The sequence below is a fragment of the Amia ocellicauda genome, chromosome 13 (assembly GCF_036373705.1).
Source record: "Amia ocellicauda isolate fAmiCal2 chromosome 13, fAmiCal2.hap1, whole genome shotgun sequence".
Taxonomy (NCBI): Eukaryota; Metazoa; Chordata; class Actinopteri; order Amiiformes; family Amiidae; genus Amia; species Amia ocellicauda.
Genome location: NC_089862.1, coordinates 13,591,307 through 13,616,800, shown reverse-complemented (window position 1 = coordinate 13,616,800; position 25,494 = coordinate 13,591,307). Strand labels below are relative to the sequence as shown.

The 25,494-nt window shown below is 37.0% G+C and overlaps 1 protein-coding gene across 4 annotated transcripts in view; it reads right to left on the bottom strand.

Moving 5' to 3' along the window:
- Positions 1–25,494, bottom strand: part of palld (palladin, cytoskeletal associated protein) — a 100,781-nt gene that overhangs the window by 31,859 nt on the left and 43,428 nt on the right. For all 4 annotated transcript variants that reach the window (XM_066719963.1, XM_066719961.1, XM_066719962.1 and 1 more), the window contains 8 exons: positions 24,271–24,446; positions 21,827–21,893; positions 20,087–20,204; positions 19,195–19,263; positions 18,191–18,332; positions 17,527–17,550; positions 15,592–15,711; positions 14,337–14,679 (listed from right to left, as the gene is read on the bottom strand). In XM_066719963.1, the coding sequence (XP_066576060.1) occupies positions 14,337–14,679; positions 15,592–15,711; positions 17,527–17,550; positions 18,191–18,332; positions 19,195–19,263; positions 20,087–20,204; positions 21,827–21,893; positions 24,271–24,446 (1,059 nt within the window). The remainder of the gene's footprint in view (positions 1–14,336; positions 14,680–15,591; positions 15,712–17,526; positions 17,551–18,190; positions 18,333–19,194; positions 19,264–20,086; positions 20,205–21,826; positions 21,894–24,270; positions 24,447–25,494) is intronic.

Here is a 25,494-nt window from a genome sequence, read left to right as displayed (position 1 = left end):
AGAAAAAGAGGTTTACTGAATAATCTGTCAAACTTGTTCAAGAGTAAATGTAGGGTGTAAGCATTGGAAAGCTCACAAGAGTTTTATGTATTTACACTGATAAAATACTATAAGATATTGTATATGACTTCAACTTTCTAACATAAATAACGAAGGGGTTACAATCAGCGATGCCCTTGTTTAATGTGGTTCCTTCGACTGAACCATCCATCTAGTATAAACAGTATAAACAGTATAAACAGAATATACTTGGAAGATGTTATATAAACATTTCAAATAACTGTTGAGATCACAGTTTGTTGAGGCAACAAAGGCTATAGGATTGATTATTCTTTAAAATATATGTTACGTTATATATACTTACGTTAAGGACTGTAGTATATTTCAAGCATATTAAACTTTTGTTTATTACAGTGTATACTATATTTGAATATCTCAGTTTCTTTATTGTTTTGCTGGCCCGGCTACTGTGTATCTGTGTCTGTTTTGTGTCCAACCTCAGTTTTCAAGAGATTGTTTAGGCACTCTAGCTGTATTCTCTCAGTGCGCATAATGTCTCGCACATGACTGATGTAGTTAATGATTTAGTTTCTTGTTTATTAAACTAAATTCAGATTTCCTTCAAAATCTTCTTCAAATACATATCTAAAAAGTCTGTGTATTATTATGACGGTGTTAAAATGTATCACTGGTGTAATTTAGTATATTTTACAGAATAAATTCCTTCACAAACAGCTGGGGTCATTGCTGCACTCCGGCAATCTGTTTATTCTCACCTTCATATAAACAAAGTGAGACTGCAGGCAATGTTTCTGCCTTAAGCATCTTGACATAATAAAAGTCTGTTTATACAGACTTTCTGTCGCTAAACACAACATATTGGTCTTTTTGAAGACTAAATGGTCTTTCTTTTCAGGTATATCACAGAGTTGGAAACTTCATTCCTATAGTTGGAACAGCAATGCTATAAATGTCTGTTTATCAGTCTGACTGTCTGTTCTTTAAAAACAAATTGTTTAGTTTTAAATTTGACATGACAAAACCAACACCACCAAACCAAGAAAGTATAAAAGTGAAATTAAGTGAGAATACACCAGATTACAGTGGGAAGTAACATGATTCTTTCAACAAATCTATTAATGAATTTACCTATTTAAATTAATCATATGATCTAAAATACTGCCTGTTCAGAACAACAAAAACAATAACAACATCAGCTAAAGAACACAACATCACATACATTAACTTCAAATAAGTAACTTTACCATAACTGCTTATGAAATTGCTTTACTTTATCCTACAAACTATTTACAATCCTATATTAGAGCTGTTCTGGGGGGCAGGGGGCTAAATCTCAGACTTACTTTTACTGACTCTATTCTGGTATGTGAAACAGAACATGGTCTCTGTGTTTTCATACTTTTAGCTCAGACTGCAACGAAACTTCCCTCCCTGCACGTTCCAGACACGCTTGTATTCTGAAAGCTTGTATGGTCAGACTTCCTTATTTGGAAGCCGGTGCTGTTCTTCGTCTTGCCGAAACATTTTGCTCAATCCCCCCAGACTGGCTTCGGGAGGTCAGTCTGACTCAGCCTCCCTTGTTTTCCATTAGCCAATCATACACCAGTTATATCCATGTTAGGAGCACCTTCCCTTATATGACTCTGAAGGTCAGAGGTTTTATTTTTCCTGTTCACTTTCTTAGGAAAGTCAGCATCACTGCTGCCCTGCAGGTCATTAAAGAACATCTATTTCACATAATTGCTTTTGTCCCCAGGGCTGTGTGCTTCCCTGGTTAAAAAAAACAACGAACTTTAAAACACAAATGCAATTGCTCTGGAAGAATGCAACAGTTTAGACTATATCTTGCATGATTTCATAGACCAGCCAAAGCCAGAAAAATGTCAAAATGGAAATGTGTTTTGTTTAATTTGTGTGTATGCACTGCAATAGAGTATGCAGGACAACTAGACCACATCATCATTTAGTAAACTTATTTCTCAAAGGGACCTTTAATTTGTTTTAAGTGTCTGTTCTGGTTTAGCTGTTGTTTGATGTGTTTTGCCCGGCTTTGAAACAATGCCCCATTTCCCTGTTTGTCCTCATTCAAATATTTTCATCAAGATCAACATATTGATCTGCAAAATATAGTATTTTAGGAGTTGAGTTTATGTATGTATATATGTATGTATGTGTGTATGTATGCACTTATTATAAATATGTAATTCCAATGACAAAGTTAATTTTACAAATGCTCTTGGTGGAAAAAAGAGCAAACGTCAATTGGAACCTCGAAAACTTGTGAGGTATGTGCAGACTTTGTCAATTCCTTAATAATTCAAGGTCAGTGATAAATATAAAAATAACAAACAGAGAATGATAACCTGGTTTTGTACGACTCTTCATACACAGTAAGAATCAGTTTTCAGTTTTAGTATTGCCTGCAGCAGGTCCCAGTGGAATACAAAGACTGTTACTTTGACACAGTGAAAAATGCCTGTTGTTATAATACTGGACAGAAAACTCGATTTTGTACTTGTAAGAAGACGTTCTCATGAATGCGGTTTCGTGTAACTGGTTCACTTATTGGTATATATCATCAGTAAAATGCTGTAAAATGCAAACTCTATTTCATGCACGTCTTTACTTCACCTCCCACTTGTACATGATTTGATTTATGCTTCGATTAAAAATGACATACAACACTGTCTACAATTAAATGTACTAGAGCAGATTACTACGCCAGCAGCTATTCAGGAAACTGTCCATAAAAAAAGCATGTTGAGCATTTATCACATCCGGTTTACATGCAGTGACTATAGAGATTATCAACTTAAAAAACCTGGGGCTGTTGCTATATAAGAAACAGCAGTGGAAGTTGATGACTCTCTAGAGGTAGATTGCAAAAAAAATGTATCAACAGAGAACAGATACATTAAAACATGGGGAAACAGTGTGATCATGATCATGTGATCTAACTTCTTGGGAACACCTCAGAGTGCCCAAACAAACGACCCACCGGCTATACTAAAAGAGCTGGCTCCTGGTACTCTTGAGAAGCTAGGGAATGACATCACTGATAGATATAAAACATTTAATTAGTGAAATATCCTAAGAATATCCTATGAAAAATAAAGAATACATATTTAACTGTGTCTTGCCCCTTGGCAATTGGTACCTGAGGGATTCAAACAGTAACTGGGGGAAAGAAAACTAGGTCTGCCTTTAGTTCAGTTCCACTAAACTGTTGGGCTAAACTACACTCATGAACTGAGGAAATCAAAGGCACATTCCTGTCCTGGAGTGTGTCCACTGCTCACTTTTATAGGCGGTCAGACATGTGTGCCAGAGTCTCAGGAAGCTTAGAGAGAGCTGGGCCAAGTGTACTCCCTGTAGGTACCTCATACTTTACAACATGACTTTATTTACAGCCCTGCAGGAACCACCAGGGCTATGGAAAATGAGATCTACAAGCCTACTGTACTCCTTCACAGTCTGATTCGTTCTTCAAAAAAATGCTGAAGAGAAACATTATGTTATAAAAGTTCCATTCTTTTTTTATTCTTGGGGGGTGGGGGGGTGCATCACCAAAGATCAACATTGTGTATCCCGGTTTCTTGCTTTTACATCAGGTGAATGAAAGCCAATGCTCCAGTATTACTTTTAACAAGAGACATTTATAAACCACCATGGTCAAAACCAAAAAACGCACCCAAGAACAACACAGTAATACACTGACAGTCTGTTGTAAACTAAGATCTCCGTAAACTGCAAGTCTGCAGTGTGTTCATTCTTATGTCAGCAAGCATGAACAACCCACAGCAAACTAAAACGAATGTCACAGGGATAATCGAACAATTCATCTTTCAGTCAGGCAAAAATGTGTGTGACCGTTATAAAAGTTTATTGCTGTATTCTATGGTAAGACCACACTAAAGCATTAGAAAGCAAAATTTACTGCACTAGCATTGAACATACATGCTAGACTAAACATAATATCTTTAGGCATTTCCTGACACTCTGTATGTGCTGAATGCAATTTGAAAAGCTTTATTCCTAATACCGACACTTTATTAATCCTCCCATTAGTTTCTTTGATGTTTCTGCTTTTTCATTTATGTAAACATAGCCATGAGTCCAGATATGTATTTGATTAAACAAGTAGTGTATTCTGAACCAAAATGTTCAACTACATTTTCTTTAATGTATGTATTCTTGGAAAAGCTAATTTAGTCATCTCGCGTTTCTCTGTGATTTAAGTATGAAACAGATGCAGGTTAACAAAATATTTTAAAATAATTAAAGCTTTAAAGTGCAAATAGTGGGTTTAAAAACAAAAACAGAATCGTGTATCAACAGGTACATCCACCACTGTATTAGTAATTGTCCTACTCATCACTCATAACCCAGGACATGTTTTTGACCTTTTAAACTAAGCTATAAAGTCCACTGCAGTGTCTTTCAAGATGTCAGTTCAATCCAACAGAGTCATATCATTTTAGGCTTCTGTAGTTTAGATGTCACTCACGTCTACTATAGGAATGCCAAACACTGGTGCTTCAATTCCAAAAGCCTTGGAGTACAAAGTCTCTCTAGAACAAAGTGAAATATATCCCAAACCCCACTTCTTCATCTTTTAAAGAAGGCAGAGAGGACAGAAACACTCACTGTATATCACTGGTAGTTCCTTTATAGGCCTACATCATGTTCTTCTGCTTACATGTTCTGTTCTATGTTTTTTATGACTGTGTGCTTTGGATTTTGCTTATACTGGTACTTGTCACACTTACTACTCCAGGAAAACAGGGATGCATATGTGAGAAGGAAGGAGTATGGAAGAAGTATGGTATATCGGAACAGCACAGACTTCAGAAAATGGCCTCAGAGCACTGGGTGTTGCTAATTTGATCTCCCGTCCCTCCCAGACACCCACACATTCAGCCTGATTATACCTTTCCACTGGTTATTTCATAGTAAAGAAAGTAGCAGCCCCAGCAGAAACATTGCAAAATCTCTCCCACAGATAGCATGATACAGAGCAAGTAATGAATGACATCAGAGGACACCATAGATGATGTAAGACCCTCCTTAAGGCAAATAAATAATGTCAAACTGGTTTGTTTGTTACTCTGTGCTTATTTCCCAGATCTTGATAAGAACTAATGCATATCCCCTGGAGGAAGGCAGTGGAAGACTAATGCAAAACAGAGTATGTTAAACCAGTCATATCTGCAATGATCTCTTTCCAGGGGATCTGGGAAGGACGACACATCAAGACGTCATATCTGAAATCCCTCAAATCTCTGGTTGAGAAATCAGCTAATCTCCTTTGATGATTTTATAACTTGTTGAGGGACAAGAAGATGGAGAGGGAATCACAAAGAAATTACTTAATTGTTGTTCGGAATAATATAGTAGTATAGTATGTAATTTTCAATGTAGAAAAACTAAAATTGTGGTACGTTTTGAAGCACTCCTTGAATTTAAAATATGATACAATTTCAAATTCCTGAAGGGACGATAGCAGCTGTCAGCAATAATTGTAATTTCCTCCAGGAGTACTGCATACTGCCCATTTGGCTTCAGCCATTATAGCTATAATGATTAATCTGCATCGCCTACAATCCTTGGCTCCAATTCTCAAGTATATTGGAACACATCAATCACCATGCAGAAACCTACAGACAGTATTATACATTTACAGAATGTTACATACAGCTTTTAAGGCTATCTGTGAGTATTGTGTCGGATTATTAACTACACCACGTCTCTAACTGAAGCAAATAAACAACAGATCTTTAACTACAGATTAAAATGTCCGTTTACGCTAGTATTTTCTTTATACTTTTTATACTGATCTTCACCCCAGCTACCAGACGTAACATTTGCATTTCAATTATTATCTGCTGTTTCTGGACCAATCATGAAGTCAAGTCCTGTTACTCTGAAATCCTAGTCCTGATAATCTGTTGATATTCCTCATTCCAAATCAAGGTCAGATAAGAAAATATTTCCCTCTTATCTATGTTAGTTATTTTTATTTGAATGTATTACTATTGCTTAGCTAACAATGCGATTGACAAACAATGTTTCTCAATGCCAGATTCTAAGAAATAGTAAACTATTTTCATTTTATTTTATTTTATATAAGAGGAGTTCATCAGTCTTACTGCTTAGCATTAGCCCTATCTGTTCAAGCTGCTGTCAGCTTTCTAGAAGAAGTTTTTCTCAGATTATATCTCATATAAAAAAGAGGCATCATCACATATGGCTGGTATATCCTGTTACAGCACTAAAATCCAAAATGGCAACTGATATACGTACAACAAAACCCACACAATATTTACACTGGTCATCTAATTCTGTGCTAAAATATAGTTAGGTTATGTAAGTATATTTATATTCTGACATTTCAGTATTTCAGAGGAGTGGAAGACTTTATTTGTTTAAAGAACAATTACCTTTATCTTGCTTAGATAAATAGATTAATGGTTTTATGTGAATACAATTAAAATAATCCATTCACTAAAGCCTTAAATTCCATTACACTAACTTGCCACATTTTTACATTTTAAATAAATAATATAAATTAAATGCAAAATGTTGGTCATGGGAGACATACCTAATTTAAAATTAATTCATTTAAGCTGCCATAAGAAGTATTGTTATTCTTTTTTAATTAAAAACTTAATGAGCTTGTTAATGGTTTGATTGCCTCTTTCCAAATTAATATTGCGGAATGCCTCTAGGAACAACTTAGACAAGAGCTCAGTTAATAGCTGATTGAAATAAATAAGCTTTAAACTTTAAACGAATTAGTGGTGGACCTGAACCTCAAGGATGATTAACAACAACAAAAAAATGTAATGCCCTCCTCCATGTAATGCAAAATAGGAATCCTGTGAAATCCAAATCCCATGCAATCTCTGCTTGCACAGCTCACTTGTGTCAGTAGCAGCTTTGAAGTTATTATGAGAGAATATGAGGAATATGCAGTGCCCTGAAATTAGGGATTTTCTTGGGGTTACCATCAGCTTGTCTCAATGACTTTCAATGAATGGAAGAAGCATGGGCATTTTCAAGAGGCTTGAAAAGCACTCTGGGTACGGCTGCCGACTGCGAGATAAAATCTGAGGCCGACTGCATTCCACATCAAAGCCTGGGATGTATTTCATGATTATATATTGTTTTAAACGTCTCCAGCTGATTGGTCTGAAACTCTGGTATCTTTGCAGTTTTTATTTGACTGATTTCCCTGTGTGTCCCCCGCCCCCAAACACACACACGAGTAGTTTAACGAGCGTTGAAGTAATGCTCTCTGGGCATATAGCATTTTCTTGTACATTTCTACTGACTGATCCACTCTCCACACACACACACACACACACTAACAAAAAGATCCATCATCTTCAACCATTCTCTGTCCACATCTGGATGCTGGATCCAAACTGCTGCATCTTATCTAGCCATTTTCCAGAAGGTATTCCTATTGGTCTTGTTTCTTCTTGTTTATTGCCTCTCGAGATCCAGTCCAGTATTTGTCTTCACACACTGATTTATTCAACCTGCTCCGTGTGCAGCCCATTGCCATTTTAGTTTCTTCTGTCTTGCAATGATGTAACACACTTACTTTACACTCTTACTCATTTGTTTCTTGGAATTGTACACAGAATATTTTTTTCATGATTCCATGTACTTTCCCATGTGGAAATAGTCAAATGCAATGGTGTTTGCACAACACAACAGTCCTGGCCGGGGCAGTGGGGAAACAAATGAAAATGAAACAGGAACTTGGTGGAAGAAGGAATATCTGCCCCCTACAGAGAGTAAAGTTTCAGACATGATCTGCCTGCATATTTAAATGAATGTCCAAACTGCAATATAAGGAACAATTGTTGGATTACTTTTTGATTATGTTTGGTATTCATTGTGTATGTGGCATGTGCTGTCAAATTCCAGATTTAACATCCGAGGCACACCCCAGTGTAGTAGACAGACAGTTGAATTGCATTTGGGTAGTGTTTCTAGCTGTGAAACTTCAGTACCTCTGGTTTCATTTTGCTATATTATTGTTGATATACTAAACGAGAGCCCAGTGAAACGTCAGCTACATTCATGGCTGGTCATTATCTTGTTTGGGAATTGCTCAACTGCGATTCTTTATTTTAATCAATAACATGCCAGGGAACAAAGTACAAGCAACCTTTGGCATGAGAATTACTCAGTTTTAAGTCTTTTTGTGTGCATACGTATTAATGGAAGACTGAAAACAATCCAGAGGAACTGCAGAATGTCCTAGGATACAGATTACATTTTGAATTTAAACTAAAATAAACATACAAATCGAGAAAAGGCTAAAATATAGCAGCACACCATTGCTTTGAGAGATCTTCTCAGGTCTGGATCTAAAAAGCATTATTGAAAGTATATGGGGAAAACATCAAATAAGATAAGATAATATAAGATAATACAGGCATAATCCATATTTTCAATATAAACAGGTTCAGGTATTTGTTTTCAACCAGGAAATAAATGCTCAATTTTTTAATTAGCTGCCAAGTCTTTGTGGTTTTACAGTGTATCTGGAGTGACACCCACTACCTTGTATACAAAAAAGCCTCCTCTCCAATTTTATGAGAAATAACCTTTGCAATGCAGACTCTTATATATGCATTTTTCTCTCAGCCTACCTATAATAACTTGTTTTGTGCACACTTGCTTGCAATTCTTTCCCCTTACACAAGACACTACTGTTTAGAGTACCAGTCATAAACAGATGAATGCTCTTATACTTGGGCTGAAGAAAATGTTTACCAAATCTTATGAGGGGGACACTGGAGAAACACTTTTAATTAAGTGTCTCCCAGTAGTGCAATTTCCAGCAATTTTCTCAAAGAAATCTCCAGTTTCAAAGCCAGATGTTTGTTACATATTCATTAAAACAATTTGTTTCAAGAACTAAGTGCAAGGCTCTTGGGAAACTCCTGCATTCTAAGCAGTGGAGTTATGAGTATTCTGTCTATATGGCTTCCATCCCTGACATCGACATAGCTCATCTTGATTCATTATAAACCCGTGGACTGCATTAATGGCCCCCGAATGTCCTTAGTACCATGCAGTGTATGAATATAAAGACTCCCGCAGTCTGCTGACCATTAATAGCTTTGTTAAATCTAAGAAAATTGAAGTAGATCAACGGATACTCGAAGAAGTGAAAAGCTATGTTGACCTCGGACAACAAATCTGCGCAGACAGAGATATTAATGGAAGAAATCAGTCTGGCCTGTGCACAAGACCCTTCAAGACAAGACCACGAGACGAGTAATTTGCACCGAATAATAACAGTATGTATTTACTTATTACCTAATTTGATGTCATGCTATCATGCCATGTGGCCTTAACAGAGTTTCAAAGTTCAATGTTCAGTATGTCAACCCACTAAATTTGTAATTAATAGAGTGCCTGTGAATGATTATTGGAAATAGACTGGTTTCAAGTTTCACTTCAAGGAGGTGGTAGCCATGTGTGTGCTAGTATTGTTTTAGGTTGAAAATAAATTACCATATTTAAAGGAGTACAAAACCCCTGTAAATGACACTTTGCATTAAGCATTGCCATCACAAGTATCATTGTGCAGTGTAGCATCGCTCTCACAGCTGCAGTACACACCTTATTTTCTTGTAGTATGTGCAATGATTTGCCTTAATTTACTGAAGTATACTGAGTGAACAAAGTAATTAGAGTCAAATAATAAAACAAATCATTCTTATCTTGGTTTCTGTCCTTGACTTGCTAATGGTGTCCTAAATAGATGGTTATCAGGACCCAGCCAGGTTTGGAAGTTTACACAGTGGGTGTTTTCCAATTATAACATTGGGGGAGTTTACATGCAGTGTTCTTAACTAATTAAATTATGATCGTTTGGCCCAAAAACTCGACAGAATCAAAAATGGTTGCATGATGTTGCTTAAACAGCAGCTCTTCATTACTGTTAACTTGAAATACACCATTGCTAACTATGAAACGTCCATCAGCAACCTTTACCTTGAATCTCACAATAAACTGACCAGTTACCTTGCACTTGTATAATTCTGTCATTTAAGGATATATACGATTATCTCGGTAGAATGAACATGTGAACTGTGGGTTTACAAGTGGAAATGGGTGTGGTTTCGTCATTTTTACGTAATTTACTCAAGCATTTGGGATTGACCCTGGCATTGTCTGTGGCCATTTTGTTTATGCAAACCTGATTCTGCTAAAATATACAGAAGAGCATTAGGGCCACTTAAGAGAGAGAAAATATATATATATTTTGAGAAAAAAAGTCGAAACTTTTGAGAAAAAAAGTCAAAAGTTTTGAGATTTAAAGTCAAAATAGACTTTTGAGAAAAAAAGTCAAATGTTTTGAGATTTAAAGTCAAAATAAACTTTTGAGAAAAAAAGTTGAAAGTTCAAACACAACAGCATCGATATGGTGTTATAAGGGGACTGGGCAAAACCCGAAATGGGATGAGGAGAAGGTTATCGTGAAGTTAAAAAGACTGTGTAGAGCTGTATTGAATTGAAATGTAGGTATAAAAGGGAATTATTTAAGTCTAAATTACTGAAAAGTATGCCTCGGAATGCTAATAAGCCTTATTAATCGATCAAATTGACAAATAGTGTAAACTATTTTGGGTGTATGTTTCCAGTTCCAAAAATAACTCCCCAGCAAAAAACTACTGTACCTTAAAAAGGACTACAATGATTTTGGGGAGTTGTCTTTTCAATATTAGAAAGCAACCCTTGGAAAGCTAACAACCCAATCTAAGACGCAAACTTGCAGTATTGGGGACACTTATTTGGTTGTCTCTTCCCAGTCCGACAAATTTCTCAAACGTTTATTTCGACTTTAAATCTCAAAACTTTTGACTTTTTTCTCAAAAGTTTCGAATATATATATATTTTTTCTCTCTCTTAAGTGGCCCTAATGCTCTTCCGTAAAAATAGGTTTCTTCAAAAACAATAATAAACTCAATAAGACCTTATTATAAAAAATAAGAAACCTTGCCCTCCTAGATAATCCTGCACATACAAAAAAATCCCCAAAGACACAGTCTATTTTAAAAACTGTGCATAGCCTACCTCTGTGGTAACTTGGGCATATTGATCTGTGACTTGTGATGTTGGGTTGTATTAGGCCCTTGGATGGAAATGAGCACTGCAGGCAAATACATTTCTGACAGAGAATCTAATTGAAAACAATGCATCTTTATCCACTTTTAAGCCCCTCAAAATGTGCTGAGAAGGAAAGAGCCTATGTGATATCTGTGGCTTTCTGTGCTCTGAAAAAGCCCCCTTTCTATCTGCCAGTTTTGAGTTTCCAAAACAGAAAATATGGCAGTGATCTCAAGTTTTATCACCGATTCCCAACAGGCCAATGTGTTCTAACTCCTAAAATTCAAAATGGCATGCTTGTGACCTCACATCCAGACCAAAAAAAGCACAGTAATCGAGAGTGAAGCAGTACATAATTATAATTTATGGCTTAAGCTGGAGGCCAGTGCCTTGCCACAGCCCCCTGTGTGCATTCATCTCAGGCCTGTCTACTGCAGTGAGTTAGACTCTCCGATATGTGTGTGAAAAATGAAATTGTAATCACAGCTTAATTTTGCGATACAGATATATAGATAGATTGTACTGGTTAATATTTGCATGCTCTGTCTTCCTTCCTTGCAACCTGAAAGTCTCTGCTGGAAGCCCTCCACTGGTGCAGATAGTGAAGTCAACTTTGTGGTCTGTGATCTCACATCTTATTTCATTTATGAAGTTCAGGTACTCATTCCTAAAGGGTTCCCTGATTCCCTCCCTAACACAAGTGCAGTGTAAATCAACCACATACATGCTGCCCTCAGCTGAAACTTTATTTCAAGACACTCTTTTTACACCAGAGTTCACTCACTAGGTAACACTTTAGGGGATATACTTCAGCTATATCAATATACAATTTTAGGAAGAATGCATCCTCAAGTGGCTAATTCTGAATCCACAAACATACAGTAGAACATGGAATAAAAGGATAAATTATGTTTTTACATACATTTTCAAAATGAATTAAGAATGTGTAAATATATCTTGAAAGCACCTTTTAACTGAAACCAGATTAAACAGCAAAATAGCTCATCTGAGGTGAAAGACAAGCAGCTGCTATTGGTTGCAATGAAAAGCAGGGTGATTCTGTGCGTCTGCCATCTACGACTACACAACTCGGTTGGAATGTTTTTAAACGTCCTATTCTCTTAATTCTCTTGAAAAACAAAAGCAACCAGGGGTCATATTTAGGTGGTATTTGTTGCTATAAACTAAAAAAGCACAGCCTCTTTCAACACTAGGTGGAAATCCTACCCTGCGCTTTCTTTTCTTTGCTATTATACAAAGCATTCCCTTGACTGGAATGTGGTCGGCTTCCTTTCATTCATCCATTTGTCTTCTAATGGGACACTAATCAGACTCCCTTTTCCTATTAACAGCAATATTCAGTGTTTATACAGATTGCATCCCCGTCTGTCCTTACACTGTCCTAAAATAAAGGCTAATTGCCAAATTACACATTTGCTCACCATCCTGTGCCTTATTGTGTGTAGATTTTCAGAATGTGGGAAAATCTGTTACAGGTATCTCTATTTATTTACATAAAAAATAAAGAACTGAAACATGAAGGAAAGAAAGTTCTAAAGGCTATCAGTCAGTGTTGCCTCACCTACTACATTTTCCTTCAGTGCCTTCTGATTTCCTATTATTGTATTTAGTTAATCTCTGTTTCTAGTTACATTGTTATATACTAAGTTCGCTAAGTGTCTTGATTTGTGGTACAGGCAACTCCCGCACTAATGATGTGATTGGTTCCTGGAGAGCCATTTTAAGCCAAATCCTTATTTCATGTAGGCGCTATGTTATAAATGATGGATTCATTCTTGGAAACCCAGGAAATCCAGAAACCCATTTTGTTCCTGGATGGGACAGAAACTGCCATCTTTCTTGAGCACTAGGAAGAAAGGGGAATAGAATCCCTCGTGCTGCGCCAGAGGGGGCACTTCGCAGATGGCCAATAGGCATTTTAGTTATACAAAATGCGTTCACGAGATCTCATGGTAATGACATAAGCCCCTCCCCCCTAGGGTAGTATTCTCCATGTTCTATTTAAATGTAACATTTATACATTCAGCTTGAATGGATTCATAGAAATTGTAGGTAGTGAGCCTTACTTCAATTTTGTGTGCAACACCAGAGTTGCAATTTTTATTATTAATTGAATGAACTACAATTACATCAAAACCTTCAGTCCTAATTCCAAACAAATATAACTGAACCAATTATGTTTGAGGACAACAGAAAAATTAGACTGAAAATCTCATAACATGTTTATACTTCCATTTACTGGTAAACAGTCTGACTGAATACGCTGTGCGGCCAGGATTTTATATCCCCAGAGCATTGAATGAAAAGCACACTGAGGTGTAGTGAAAGCCCAAGGAGGTCAGAGGTCATCTTCTATCTGACAAGTAAGTCATGTTGTGATTCAAGCAGCTCAGAAACATGAGTCACAGTGGAAAAGAAGAAGGTGCTAATCTCTAACACTGGAGTGTAAAATTGCCCAAATTAAACATAGGAGTCGTACAGTGATACTAATTAGCGCAGTTCTGAGTTTAGTTGTAATTGAAGGAAACCTGCTGGGCAATGACTAATAAAAAGTAGGCTGTGAGGTTTTAAACCCAAAGGTCTGCATTTTCTACTGCAGGCGGTGTTTGGTTGGCAGTGCATTTATTTGGTGGAAAAAAAGAAACAATCTAGGTAACAGGGATTCAAGTGAAAAAAAGCTCCCGCACTGTTTTGATGTACGTTTGAAGATTTGTTTGCCTTTTTTATGCAATTGATGCTATTTGTACAGTGTTTTCAACACCATGGAAATATATTATTTTATATAAGGGCAGTACAGAGTTTCTGTAATAAAAGGATATAGTTACAATTGGTGTAAGACTAGATGTTTCAGCTTTCCTAATTCACCTCTGGTATCATGTTTCTGGTTCAACAAAAAATGTTCTTTTATGACCCAAGTGAAGATTAAATGAAGTTTATAGTTTTGTATTAAGTATGACAAACGCACTGCTTGATTCTGCCCGCTAGTGAAACATCAGAGCCTAAGTAAACAATCATCACATTAATTCTCAATCATTATCACAGCGTTTCGACAATATGTAAACCTTAGCAACATGTCCCTTTTTTACATTTCATTGTTGAATGTTATTTGATTTGGACAAAGCCAAGGGACACAAATAAGCTATTGTTGTACTTACAGTTTGGGCTTGGGCTTGGTGGGCATTGGGGGTTCCTTCACAGGGGATGGGATCCGTGGCATGGGGGGGGCTGTGCTCTTCCCATTGGGAACCCCATTGGCCTGCAGGCTGCTGTGGACCCCGTTGGTCTTCTCCACAGTCGGACTGAGCTGAAGCAGCTGCAGGGCTGTCGCACTGGGCCAGATTTCCAGCTCATTGACATGCAGGCTCTCCCCACTTGCCTTCTTCGGTGGGAGCTCCAGAGAGCTGATCTCTGTTGGTGGAGGTGGAGGCGGGAAGGACTGGAGGTCTTCCAAAGCTTCATCAGCAGCAGAAACTCCATTACTAAAAGGCTCATCATTACCTTTAAGAAAGAACAAAGTATTGAGTACAAAAAGGATGTGCACTTTAAGAATCAATGGGCAATTTTGTTTGTCTCATTTTGTTTTATTATCATATGCTCTAAATTTTCCCAGTTTTCAAAAAGCAGGTCTCTCTACAGCTCAGCCTTTCGCGACAGGTGTTCCCCAAGGATGAGTTTTAGGACCCGTTCTTTCTCACTTAACACAATCTCTCTCTGAGTTCTACTACCATTTCTATAATCCATATCCTAAAACCCTGACAAATATTTACCTGTAAGCCACTAACGTTGCCACGTTGATGAATTTACATCAATTCAAACTTACCCTTTTGAAACTTATGTTCTGTTTCTATTTATCACTTGAAAAATATAATGTTGCATTCCTTCATGCCATACCCATCAAAGGCAGTAATGTTGACTCAATTAAATGGGAAAGAGGTATTCAGACTAGCATAACACATGACAAATTAGAAAGTCTAATGTGATCACATTTTCTTTTAACAATAACTAGGACTTAAGTTGCAGGTGAACATTTCACATATTTTTTACATATGAAAATGTCCTTGATTGCAGTCCAAAGGAAAACTGTGTTGTAAGAGTGTGTTATTACTAGTGTGTTATTAGAAACCTTCATTAAGCTAGATTACAATAGATAATGTACTGGGTGTAACCAACTAAAACCTGACACCACAATATTGACCAAAATGACAATAACAAGAAAAAGTAAAAATTCCACCGTCCTGGGAATTTAAAGAGGTGAGTCAGACTTGAATAACTTGGAAAGCAGCCTAACAATATCACAAGAAAAGGGATTTTGAACATTCCTCTGCAAATGGGCTCATTTAGGAGGAATTTAAATGGACGCAGCAGTGCGAGACGAGCGCTGCACTGGAGCTCCCAAGCACGCTCACTCACCTGAGCCGACAGTCAGCTGTGCGGAGCAGCTGACTGAGCCAAACTGATTACTGGCCGTGCAGCTGAAAGTGCCTCCATCTTCCGGAAAGGTCTCTGCGATCACCAGCGTGCAGATCTCCTCTGCAAAGAACAGGGATGCAATGTACTGTATCTGTTCCACACCAACACCTTATACAGAACTGCATATCTTTCGTGTAACCAGAAACTATTTCTCACACAGTATAAGCATTTTGTTCTTCCTGAAGGCATTTTATGGTGTGAAGCACCTTTTAATGCTACCGGCTGTGAAAGGAAAGACTCTGTGGAGCCCATTTAACAAATAGATAATGTGCCTTCTGATGAATAGCAATGGCATCCGCTTTTAATCCATCAAAAGCAGCCCTGCCTGTCCCTGAATTTCACCTAATGTTACTTTGGACAGCAAAATCCTCAATGGACTTTAAAATCTTGAATGAAAAATGTGATATAAGAAGTCTATTTAAATGTATTGCTAGGAACATTTAGAGTATAATCCCTGCCAAAACATTTCAGTCATTTCTGATAGCATAGATTGCTGTAGAGATTCAAACAGGAAAAATATATCTCTGACTTGGCATATCTTTTGAGGTATTATATGGACACTGAGTCCTGGGCTGATGCGATTAATTAAATGTATGCTGTTAAGTTACATTTATGATTTTTTATGAAGCAGAAAAGCTGAGGATTTTAATAGTCTGGTATGAAAAATCTCACATTTACAGAATAAATAAATGCAGTGGTCTATGAGTTAAAAAAAAAACTAAAAACATATTTTCATTACGGCTTACTAATTGTGTGGTGATATATCAGTTCTCCATCACTGCAAATCTACACACAGGGCCCCTCAAGGCATTTCTACCTCCAACAATTCCAAATTAATTCAAGACGTTTGAAACATAGAAATGCTTTATATAGCGTTCTTTGATGTGACTCATAAATCTTACAACTTTGACAGGTTCATAATAAATACACATCTAGACAGTTAAGAAACATCAAAAAATCAAATGGCAGCTGGCAGAATGATTCATTCGCTAAGCAGGGGTTCAATCTTCATGGGTTTTTTTGGTCCATCGAAAAGCACAGTGACAGTCTGGATTTACTAAGACAAAGTACCTCTGGCAGACCACAATGATGGTCTTCAGTTTCCCAGAAACAATTGCAATAATTCAACAATAAAAGAATATCTTCGAGGAGAAATCACCAATATTGTCTAGACAGCTAGGAGTGAAGCGTGTGTAGACAGCATTTTTTTTGCTTCTAGCTTCTACTACAGTAAAGCAAAGCAGGAATTTCACCTATACCAATTAAGCAAAAAAAAATATATATATATTACACAAATACAGACCTGAAGTAAGGGTCTCTATTTGAGACAGGTGTATCACTCATTCATGTCTGTCTAACAGTGCCTTGTTATGAATCACACATAATCTTGTTTCAGACGCACACACAAAGTGGAAGATTTAGCAACACCCTTTCCTGCAGCACCTGGTTTTCCTTGTTAGTCACTCTTCCTCTGGGACCGGATTAAATCACATTCTAAGATGGCATGTCTGAGTAAAAATCATTTTCCCAGGGTGTCCAATTATTTATCATTTGTCTATACGAACTGGAGTGAACAATTAAATCCACTGTTTATATAAATGTGAATATTCTTCCCTATAATAAAATAATGATTATCATACACAGTATACAAACAGAATAAAACCTTACAATGGCAAACAAAGGCACATTCGATCACCTCCACACAGATACTAATCTTATACATTTGTACAAAACTACTTTGCATAATTGTTCGTGGTGATTCATTGGAAATTGACGACCACTGCGTTTCAGAAAGTTCAGGAACATACATGCAGATTTTAAAAAGGGGAGCATCATCTTCATTGAAATAATAACAGAAAGTATGATCCTTCTTACCAGGTTCTGCAGCAGATCGAGGCTCTGAAGTCACGTTTCATGAAAAGAAAAAATGACACATAAATATAGAAAGTACAAGAACAGGTCACTGGTAAAGTCACTGCACTAAACTAAATAACTGCATAGTACTAATACATATAGAAATAATATATAATGATATAACTCCTTTGCATTATGATAATATCTAAAATATACTTTCAAATTGACACAGATTTGATTTCTCTACTTCCAGGTAGATGCACAGGGCTGGATTGTGCTGAGTCAAAGACACATTGGGGGCAAATCGGGCTCCCACGGTGTTTGGATGCGTGCCAACTCTTTCCTCCCAAGTTACTGATCCTGCAGCAAAGCATGGTTGCTATAAAGACAAGCTTGGAGGCTCCTATGAGATCTGTAGCTTCCTTGTGTACTATTTTGAGGCTTTGTGCATTTACCTGTTGTACTAAACATAAATAAATACAAATAAATAAATAAATAAATACAAATTGGAATACCGGCTATCCATGATCATCTTGTGCTTCTGCTCGATTAATAGGCCTTTGTAGAAATACTTTCCTTATGACAAGATTACATTTTTGTCCCCTGCAGACTCTTTAACTGGCTTTCCATTACACAGCTGCTTATTTTTGGTAACAGTACACAGATTCATGTCCCTTTGCCTCACTTTTCTGCAGGATCCTGAAGTCCGGCGTGTCTTGGATCTCCTCTCCTTGTCTGAACCACTGCACCTGCAGGGGTGGGCTACCCTTCACTCTGCACTCCAGGACCACAACCTGGCCCTCGGATGCTGTGGCGTCTTGTAATGGCTGGATTGAAACAGACACACACAAATATTATGTAAAGGACATAGTATCATCTAGAATATTCTGTTATCCTGGTTCCATTCCTTCCATATTACCCCCAGCTTGGTATCCTCAGTACATTCAACTAAACTGATGTTTGTATACCGATCTATTCCACTGAAAAATACCACTTTTTACATCAAAATCTTATGGTTACTTACTCAATTTCTACAAGATCACTTTTCACCTCTGTTCAGCATTCTGTTATCTAGGTATCAAAAGGTCAAAACTTCCTAAGCAGAACTTTCTTTCCTATGGAAGTCTGCACTACAATATTTGTAAGACCTTCTTTTCTGTGCAAGTGACTATAAGATATCTTTTTGACATATTTTGTGCTACATCATTAGAATGTTGCAGTTCCTGCTGTGTTCATGAATATGGAAAATACAGTCCATTCAGGAAATAAGGCAAGCCGAAGGGGATGAGTTCACAGTCAAATGGCTCCTTTCCAATTATATTTGCTAACGTTGACAGAACAGGACTTTGAAGACGGCAATTCTGCAGCTTTCGCTTTCTGAATGTCATCTGTTCATTTTCCCACACAAACAAGATACATTATTTTGCCTCTATTAAAATGTCAGCGTCTACCACCGCCATCTGAGGGAAATTGAAGCAATGTGTAACTCAATCTGTTATCCATTCATTTCTGTTTCACACTTCTACACAAAAAGTGAAATCATCTTTTTTGTGAATTAACTACACAAACATTTAACCCTCTAGTGAAGAAAGTTGGCCTTCAGATGAAGCTTTAATTATTACTAGTTTCATTACTGTTACATTGTAGATCCAGCACACAAGAGATTGAAGGTTCTTATGGATGACTTACCTTAGTGAAGGCTGGAGATGCTGCAAACGGTCCATTCTGTCCACATAAAGAAGAAACTGGACTCTGAACCTAGCCATGTCCAAATAGAAGTGTTATCTACCATTTAGTTTGATGGGAAATTCATAATTTTCACATTGAATTCAAAGCTATCAAAGAGGAATGTACCCCAAGTTAACATATCCAGAAAGGCAGTGTTGCATTTCATCGATATATAATGTACATCACCAGTGAAAACAAGCATTAGGAAGAAGATACAAACCAAACCACGGAGAGCATGAAAAGAAAGAAAAGAGCACAAATTTGAATCTTAAGTTAAGGGAAAGCTGTGGCAGTTATAAAACACTAATAAGCATTTACTTCCAAATTCTAATGGAAAAAAAAGAGTATGAGGAGAACAGTTTAAACAAGAACACATGTAAGTGACAAGGCATCTGGGGAGGTTCATGACTGTTGATTACGAATTACTTTGAGCTCAAACTCAAGCCCTGCTAAATACTGGCACTCACAGAGATCCTACTGAGGGCTTTTCTGGGGTTCATCAGCATGGGAAGTTAAGTTGAAACAAAAAAAAGAATATAATTAACCAAGACCATCCAATTCCTCAGTTGCATAAGCATGACCTATTAAGAGTAATTAAATCTGATCAAAAGACCGAGGCGGGTGTTGTGAGCAAACTACAGGACTAATTGGATGCGCGAGAACCTTTGGCCCAGCTTTCCTCTGCTCTGGGATCTTGGACAGAAAGGGAACTGGTGTGTGAAACTGTCTGATTGGGATGACTGACAGCCCAGTTGTGGTGATTGCCTTTTCATGCTGGCAGCCAAGCTCCAGAGCGATGAATGACTTATTCAGACTTATTTCATGCACGACCACGTGAGCAGGCCATAATTACCCGCTGGGGAGGAAGAGAGAGGGGCTGGACAAGGGTGGACCGATGCGGCTGGATCTCTGGGCTCTTGGCTGTCGGGGAACCAATAGTGAGAGACACAGAGGTGGTTTTCTTCTGCACCCTGGGATGGAAAACATGAGAGAAACTCAGACTTGAAACTCCTAATAAAAATGAAAGCTGCCATATTTCCAGGCTTCTGTGAAGGACATATATTTTATTGCTGCTGTTTAGTCATGGTATATTAAACTGTACCTACTCAACCCATAGGGAACAAATAAACATGTTAGAAATGTGTGATGCTTATATGATTCTTATGTCAAAATCACCGCCTTTGTGTCTTTTTAAAATATATGGGATATATTTTAAATATATATTTAATCTGTAATCTGTATTTTTAATATATATGCTTAAAACATATTGTAGAAATGTATCTCACTATATATTTTCAACCTGTAAAATAAATGTAAATTATATCCCAATTATTTTAAATCTAGAAAAAGAGGATCACACAATAATGAATTATAATATTCAAAATGTTTATTGTTTTCGATTTGGGAAACATTACCTTCTGATTACAATCTACTGGTTTAAAAAATCTGTGGTTTATACAATAGTAAGGATCTAAAAAGAGAGCATTTAGATTAGGCTGCTCTTGCTTGAACTTTCTTTGACCTGTCAGTGAATTATAAGAAACAATTATTTATGTTCTGCTTCTGTTTTCCTTTTCTATAAAAAAACGCCCCATTTTTAAACCAGGAATGACTTCCAATGTCATTCTTAGTATAAAACACAGCCTACATCTATACATAAAAAGCTTAGAGGCTATAAAAGATATAATTATACAATATTGTGGGCTGTGAATGAAGTCTCGCATCTGTTGTTCTGTCCTCATGCCCACAGTACATCAGTATATCATTTTGAGGTGTACTTTGATTAACCCAAACTTCAAAGGACCTTTTATGTGTAATCTGAACTGATTTTATATTTTATGACACCAAAGTAGCTACTCTGTATTTCTTTGTAAAGCTAATATGAATTACTGAGAGATCAATGGTCAGCGATGTGACCCAAGCATGAAATATACAAAGAAAATACTAAGAAAGAACTCCTTATGTAATGGGTTAAGTAATCCTAGTATGTATTTTCCTGTATTACCTGTATTATGACAACCAAGAATGCATGAACTGTGCTGTGTTGTTCTTTGAGGCTCAGCTCAAAATAAAACCACACATTTAGAACAAAATAAATGCCCAAATAGGATTCCTGCTATAATAGTTAGGCTACATAAACCCAGACATAATAATAGAAAACGTAATGCTACTTAGAAAATGGTCAATATTAAGAAAAAGCTAGTAAAGGAGAAACATTGAACATCTGATAATAATTTTCAAGTTACAATTACAGGTAAAAGAAATGCTGACTGAAAGATTGAAACAAAGATTATTCCTGTAGTCTGCAACCCATACACATGGAAAACATAATTATTTACCAGTACCAGTGTTTACAAGGTGATGCTTATAAAAACAGAATTGGATTTTTCTGTAATTAGCAATAAATCTTTTTACAGATGTTGTTAAATTTGGCTTTATAATGTTATATCAATCCAGTAGGAATTATAGAGAAAAAGAAAGAGGGGTTATTTCAAAAATATTTGTATTGTAAATTCCTGTGACAACCAATTCAGAGTGAGCTGTGCTGCAGAACATTAAAAGGTGACATCGATATGGTTTAGCTGACACATACTGTGGCATGGCTCCTGTTTTGTCTTTCAGCGTGGATCCTTCTCCTTCCGAATCTGAAGATGAAGCCCCTAAATTAACAGTGAGGTATTAGGAGAATATGCACATAAGGCTTTCCAGTTAAGAGCTAATACAAAATAAACCATATTGAGCTTAAACAATCTATTCAGTAAGCTGTACCTTGAAGGAAATTTATTTGGATGATCCTGTCTTGTAGAAGTTTTATTTTTCACAAACTCTGTAAAACTATGATTAAATAAATTAATCAATACATGAATCAATACATTAACAAATACAGTGCCTATAGAACATCTACACCCCATTGAACTTTTTCCACTTTTTTTTGTTGTGTCAGAGTTTCAGGCATTTAAATTAGGATTTTTTTAAACTTATCTACAAACCATATTTCACACTGTTTTGGGGAAAGAATATCTTTATTATGTAAAAATATATATATTAAAAAAAATACAAACCTGAAATATCATAATTGGATAAGTCTCCACCGCCGAGTTAATACTTGGTGGAAACACCTTAGGCACAAATTAGAGCTGTCTGTTGGGATAAGTCTCTACTAACTTTGCACACCTAGATTTAGGAATGTTTGAATGATCTTCTTTACAAAACTGTTCAAACTCTGTCGTGTTCTTTGGGGAGCAATGATAGTCTGCAATCTTCAAGTCATGACACACATTTCTGAATGGATTTAGGTCAGGGCTCTGACTGGGCCACTTAAGGACATTAACCTTTTTGTTCCTCAGCCACTCCAGTGTAGTTTTGGCTGTGTGCTTTGGGTCATTGTCATGCTGAAAGGTGAACTTCCTTCCCAGTTTCAGCTTTCTTGCAGAGGGCAGCAGATATTCCTTAAGGACTTTTCTATACTTTGCTCCATTCATTTTACCTTCTATCCTGACTACCCCAGTCCCTGATGATGAGATACATCCCCATAACATGATGTTGCCACCATCATGCTTCACAGTAGGGATGGTGTTCTTTGGATGATGCGCTATGTTGGGTTTGCACCAAACATAACACTTTGCATATAGGCCAAAAAGATCCAGTTTAGTTTTGTCAGGCCACAAAACTTTTTGCTACATGACTACAGCATCTCCTGAGTGTTTGGGTGGGCTGTCTTGACTAATGGCTTCCTTCTTGCCTCCCTATCATACAGGCCAGATTTTTGCAATGCTTGGAATATTGTTGTCACATGCACACTTTGACCAGTCTAATCCATAAAAGCCTGTAGATCTTGTAAAGTTGCCATTGGCCTCTTGGAACCTCTCTGATCAGTCTCCTTCTTGCTTGGCAGGGTCTTGGTGTCATACACCTTCCACTTCTTAACAATCATCTTGACCATGCTCCAAGGGTTGGTCAAGGCCTTTGATATTTTTGGTATATTTGTCCCAGTGTTCTTTTGAACTACACAGCTACCCAGCAGAGGGAATTTACAGGAACTTTTTATTTTATCCTGAAATCATGTCAATCATTACAATTTAACACAGGTGGAGACCACTTAACTTGGTGTGTGATTTTGGAGGTGATTGCTTACACCTAATTGAGCTAATTTTGGATTGATATTACAATCTATATATACATTTTATTTCCAAGGTATGAGGCATCTAAAGGTGAACATTTTATAGGCACTGTATATGCTTATCTTATGACATCTATTGGTATTAAATATGCAGGAAATGTTACTTTTCAGGTAGTACACAATTAGAAATGTATAAATACACCATTTAGTCATAATCTGAAAACAGCAGTCTGTTGAACATAGCTGGTAAACATTGATGAAGTTTATAGGCTATTGTTATTGTACAGTGATAATACTGGTTACATAAGGAACTGCAATTTGAATTATACAGAGTCTGGTACAGCTGCAGGTAAAAAACCTAGGCAGCCAGATGTAGCATAGTAACAGTGAACAGGAATTCAAATAAATGTCAGACATTAGGCCTACTCATCTCAAATGACTTTCAAGTTAAATCTACCCTACATGTTCAAAATTATAAACATTCCCTGTATTTAAAGCGATCAGTGTAATGAAATACACTGATAATATATGAAATTATTTTCTTTCACAAAATCAACATTAATATTTATGTACACAACAACAACTAAAAAATCATTCATAACATTATACATAAAATAATTAAATATGCATGATGCCATAACTTATATAACAAATATTGTTCAATGATAATCATTGGTTTATAATCAATAACTCTGTTTCTTTGTGAGATTAGGTCTCCAAAATATAAATGCTGTGTATCAGGTTAAAGTATAGTAAAGTTCATACACCTATTCATTAAAGAGCACCAAGTTAAGAGTTTTTAAACGCATTTTGTACATAAAATAAATTGCAAAACTAAACATATAGCAATAACATACTGCAATAATAATATATTATTATAAAACTCAGCAGATCAAAACATCAATATGGTCTCATACCTTCAATATAAACTTCAGCTGATGTATTATCTGATCCAAAAGCGTTTGAAGCCACACAAGTGTAGCGTCCTGTGTCGTCTTCGAAAGCTTCGGTGATGACTAACGTGTGCAGATCCACATCCTGGGAGATCTGAATGTCGGGCGAATTGAGCAGCTCTTTGCCCTCACAGAACCACCTGTGGATTAGTCAGAGAGATAGAGCGTGAGTGTGACTGGTTCAGAGAAGCCTGAGAAGACATGGCCTGGATGAGTCACCATAATATCGGTGTCTACAAGCTACACTGTGAATATTGGGTAATTCAAGGAACGGAAGAGGGGACCTTCTCAAGAGCACTTCTGTCTCTTTCATCACATAGATGACTTCGCACATGGCCGCCAAAAAGAGGAAAACAATACGTTACACATCTGCAGTGTGTGTACCTGTAATTACGGTTCCCATTGGCCCAAGCTCCCCTTCCCAGCAAAAGTTTGCATTAGGGTGCCCACATTTCTCAGCCTCACTTTCCCTTCCCCATGGTAGTGTTATAATAACAGAGTGCTTCATCATTCAGTGACCATCAACTAGGTCCCTGTTTTAAATGCCACTTTTGAAGACATGAAAAAGCACTTAGCGCTGCCCTGCCAAAAACTCAGCAGAATGAAAATGCATAGGAACGCCATGGAGTTTTTGGCAAAATATTAACACTATGCTACAGACTTGAAAGTATATCCTTAAATGAGCTCACAGTAGTCACACTTTATCTTCCCATCCTCTGCTAAGCTGATACCACTGCGAGTGCGAGTCTAACAGAATCAGCAGCTGCCACTAGAAGGGTGAGGAATCTCTAAACAGTCTTCTTATTTAAAACAAGCAAAAGGGATTGTATTCTTCAGCACTGAAAACACCTGCCTATAAAAAAGGCAGCATTCTGGTCATGTTTGTTTTGCTAATGCTGTTTTTTTCTGCTGCTGTGGTTGCCATGTGGGATGATTGCACTGAGACTGGAAATGTGAGCAATATCAGAGATAATGCAAGAGATCCCATAGCAGAAACCTCTCCTTCCAACAGAAACACAAATCTAGTAAAAGGGTGATGACTGTGAGACTGCTGATAAAAGCTAACAGACTTGGAACAGACCTGCTACTATTAATTATGCCACTATCAATATCGCTTGTAATGTCTGAGCCATTTTTCATCGTTCTACCTTTTTAACCAAAGTCAAAAGCTGTTTTTTTTATATTTAA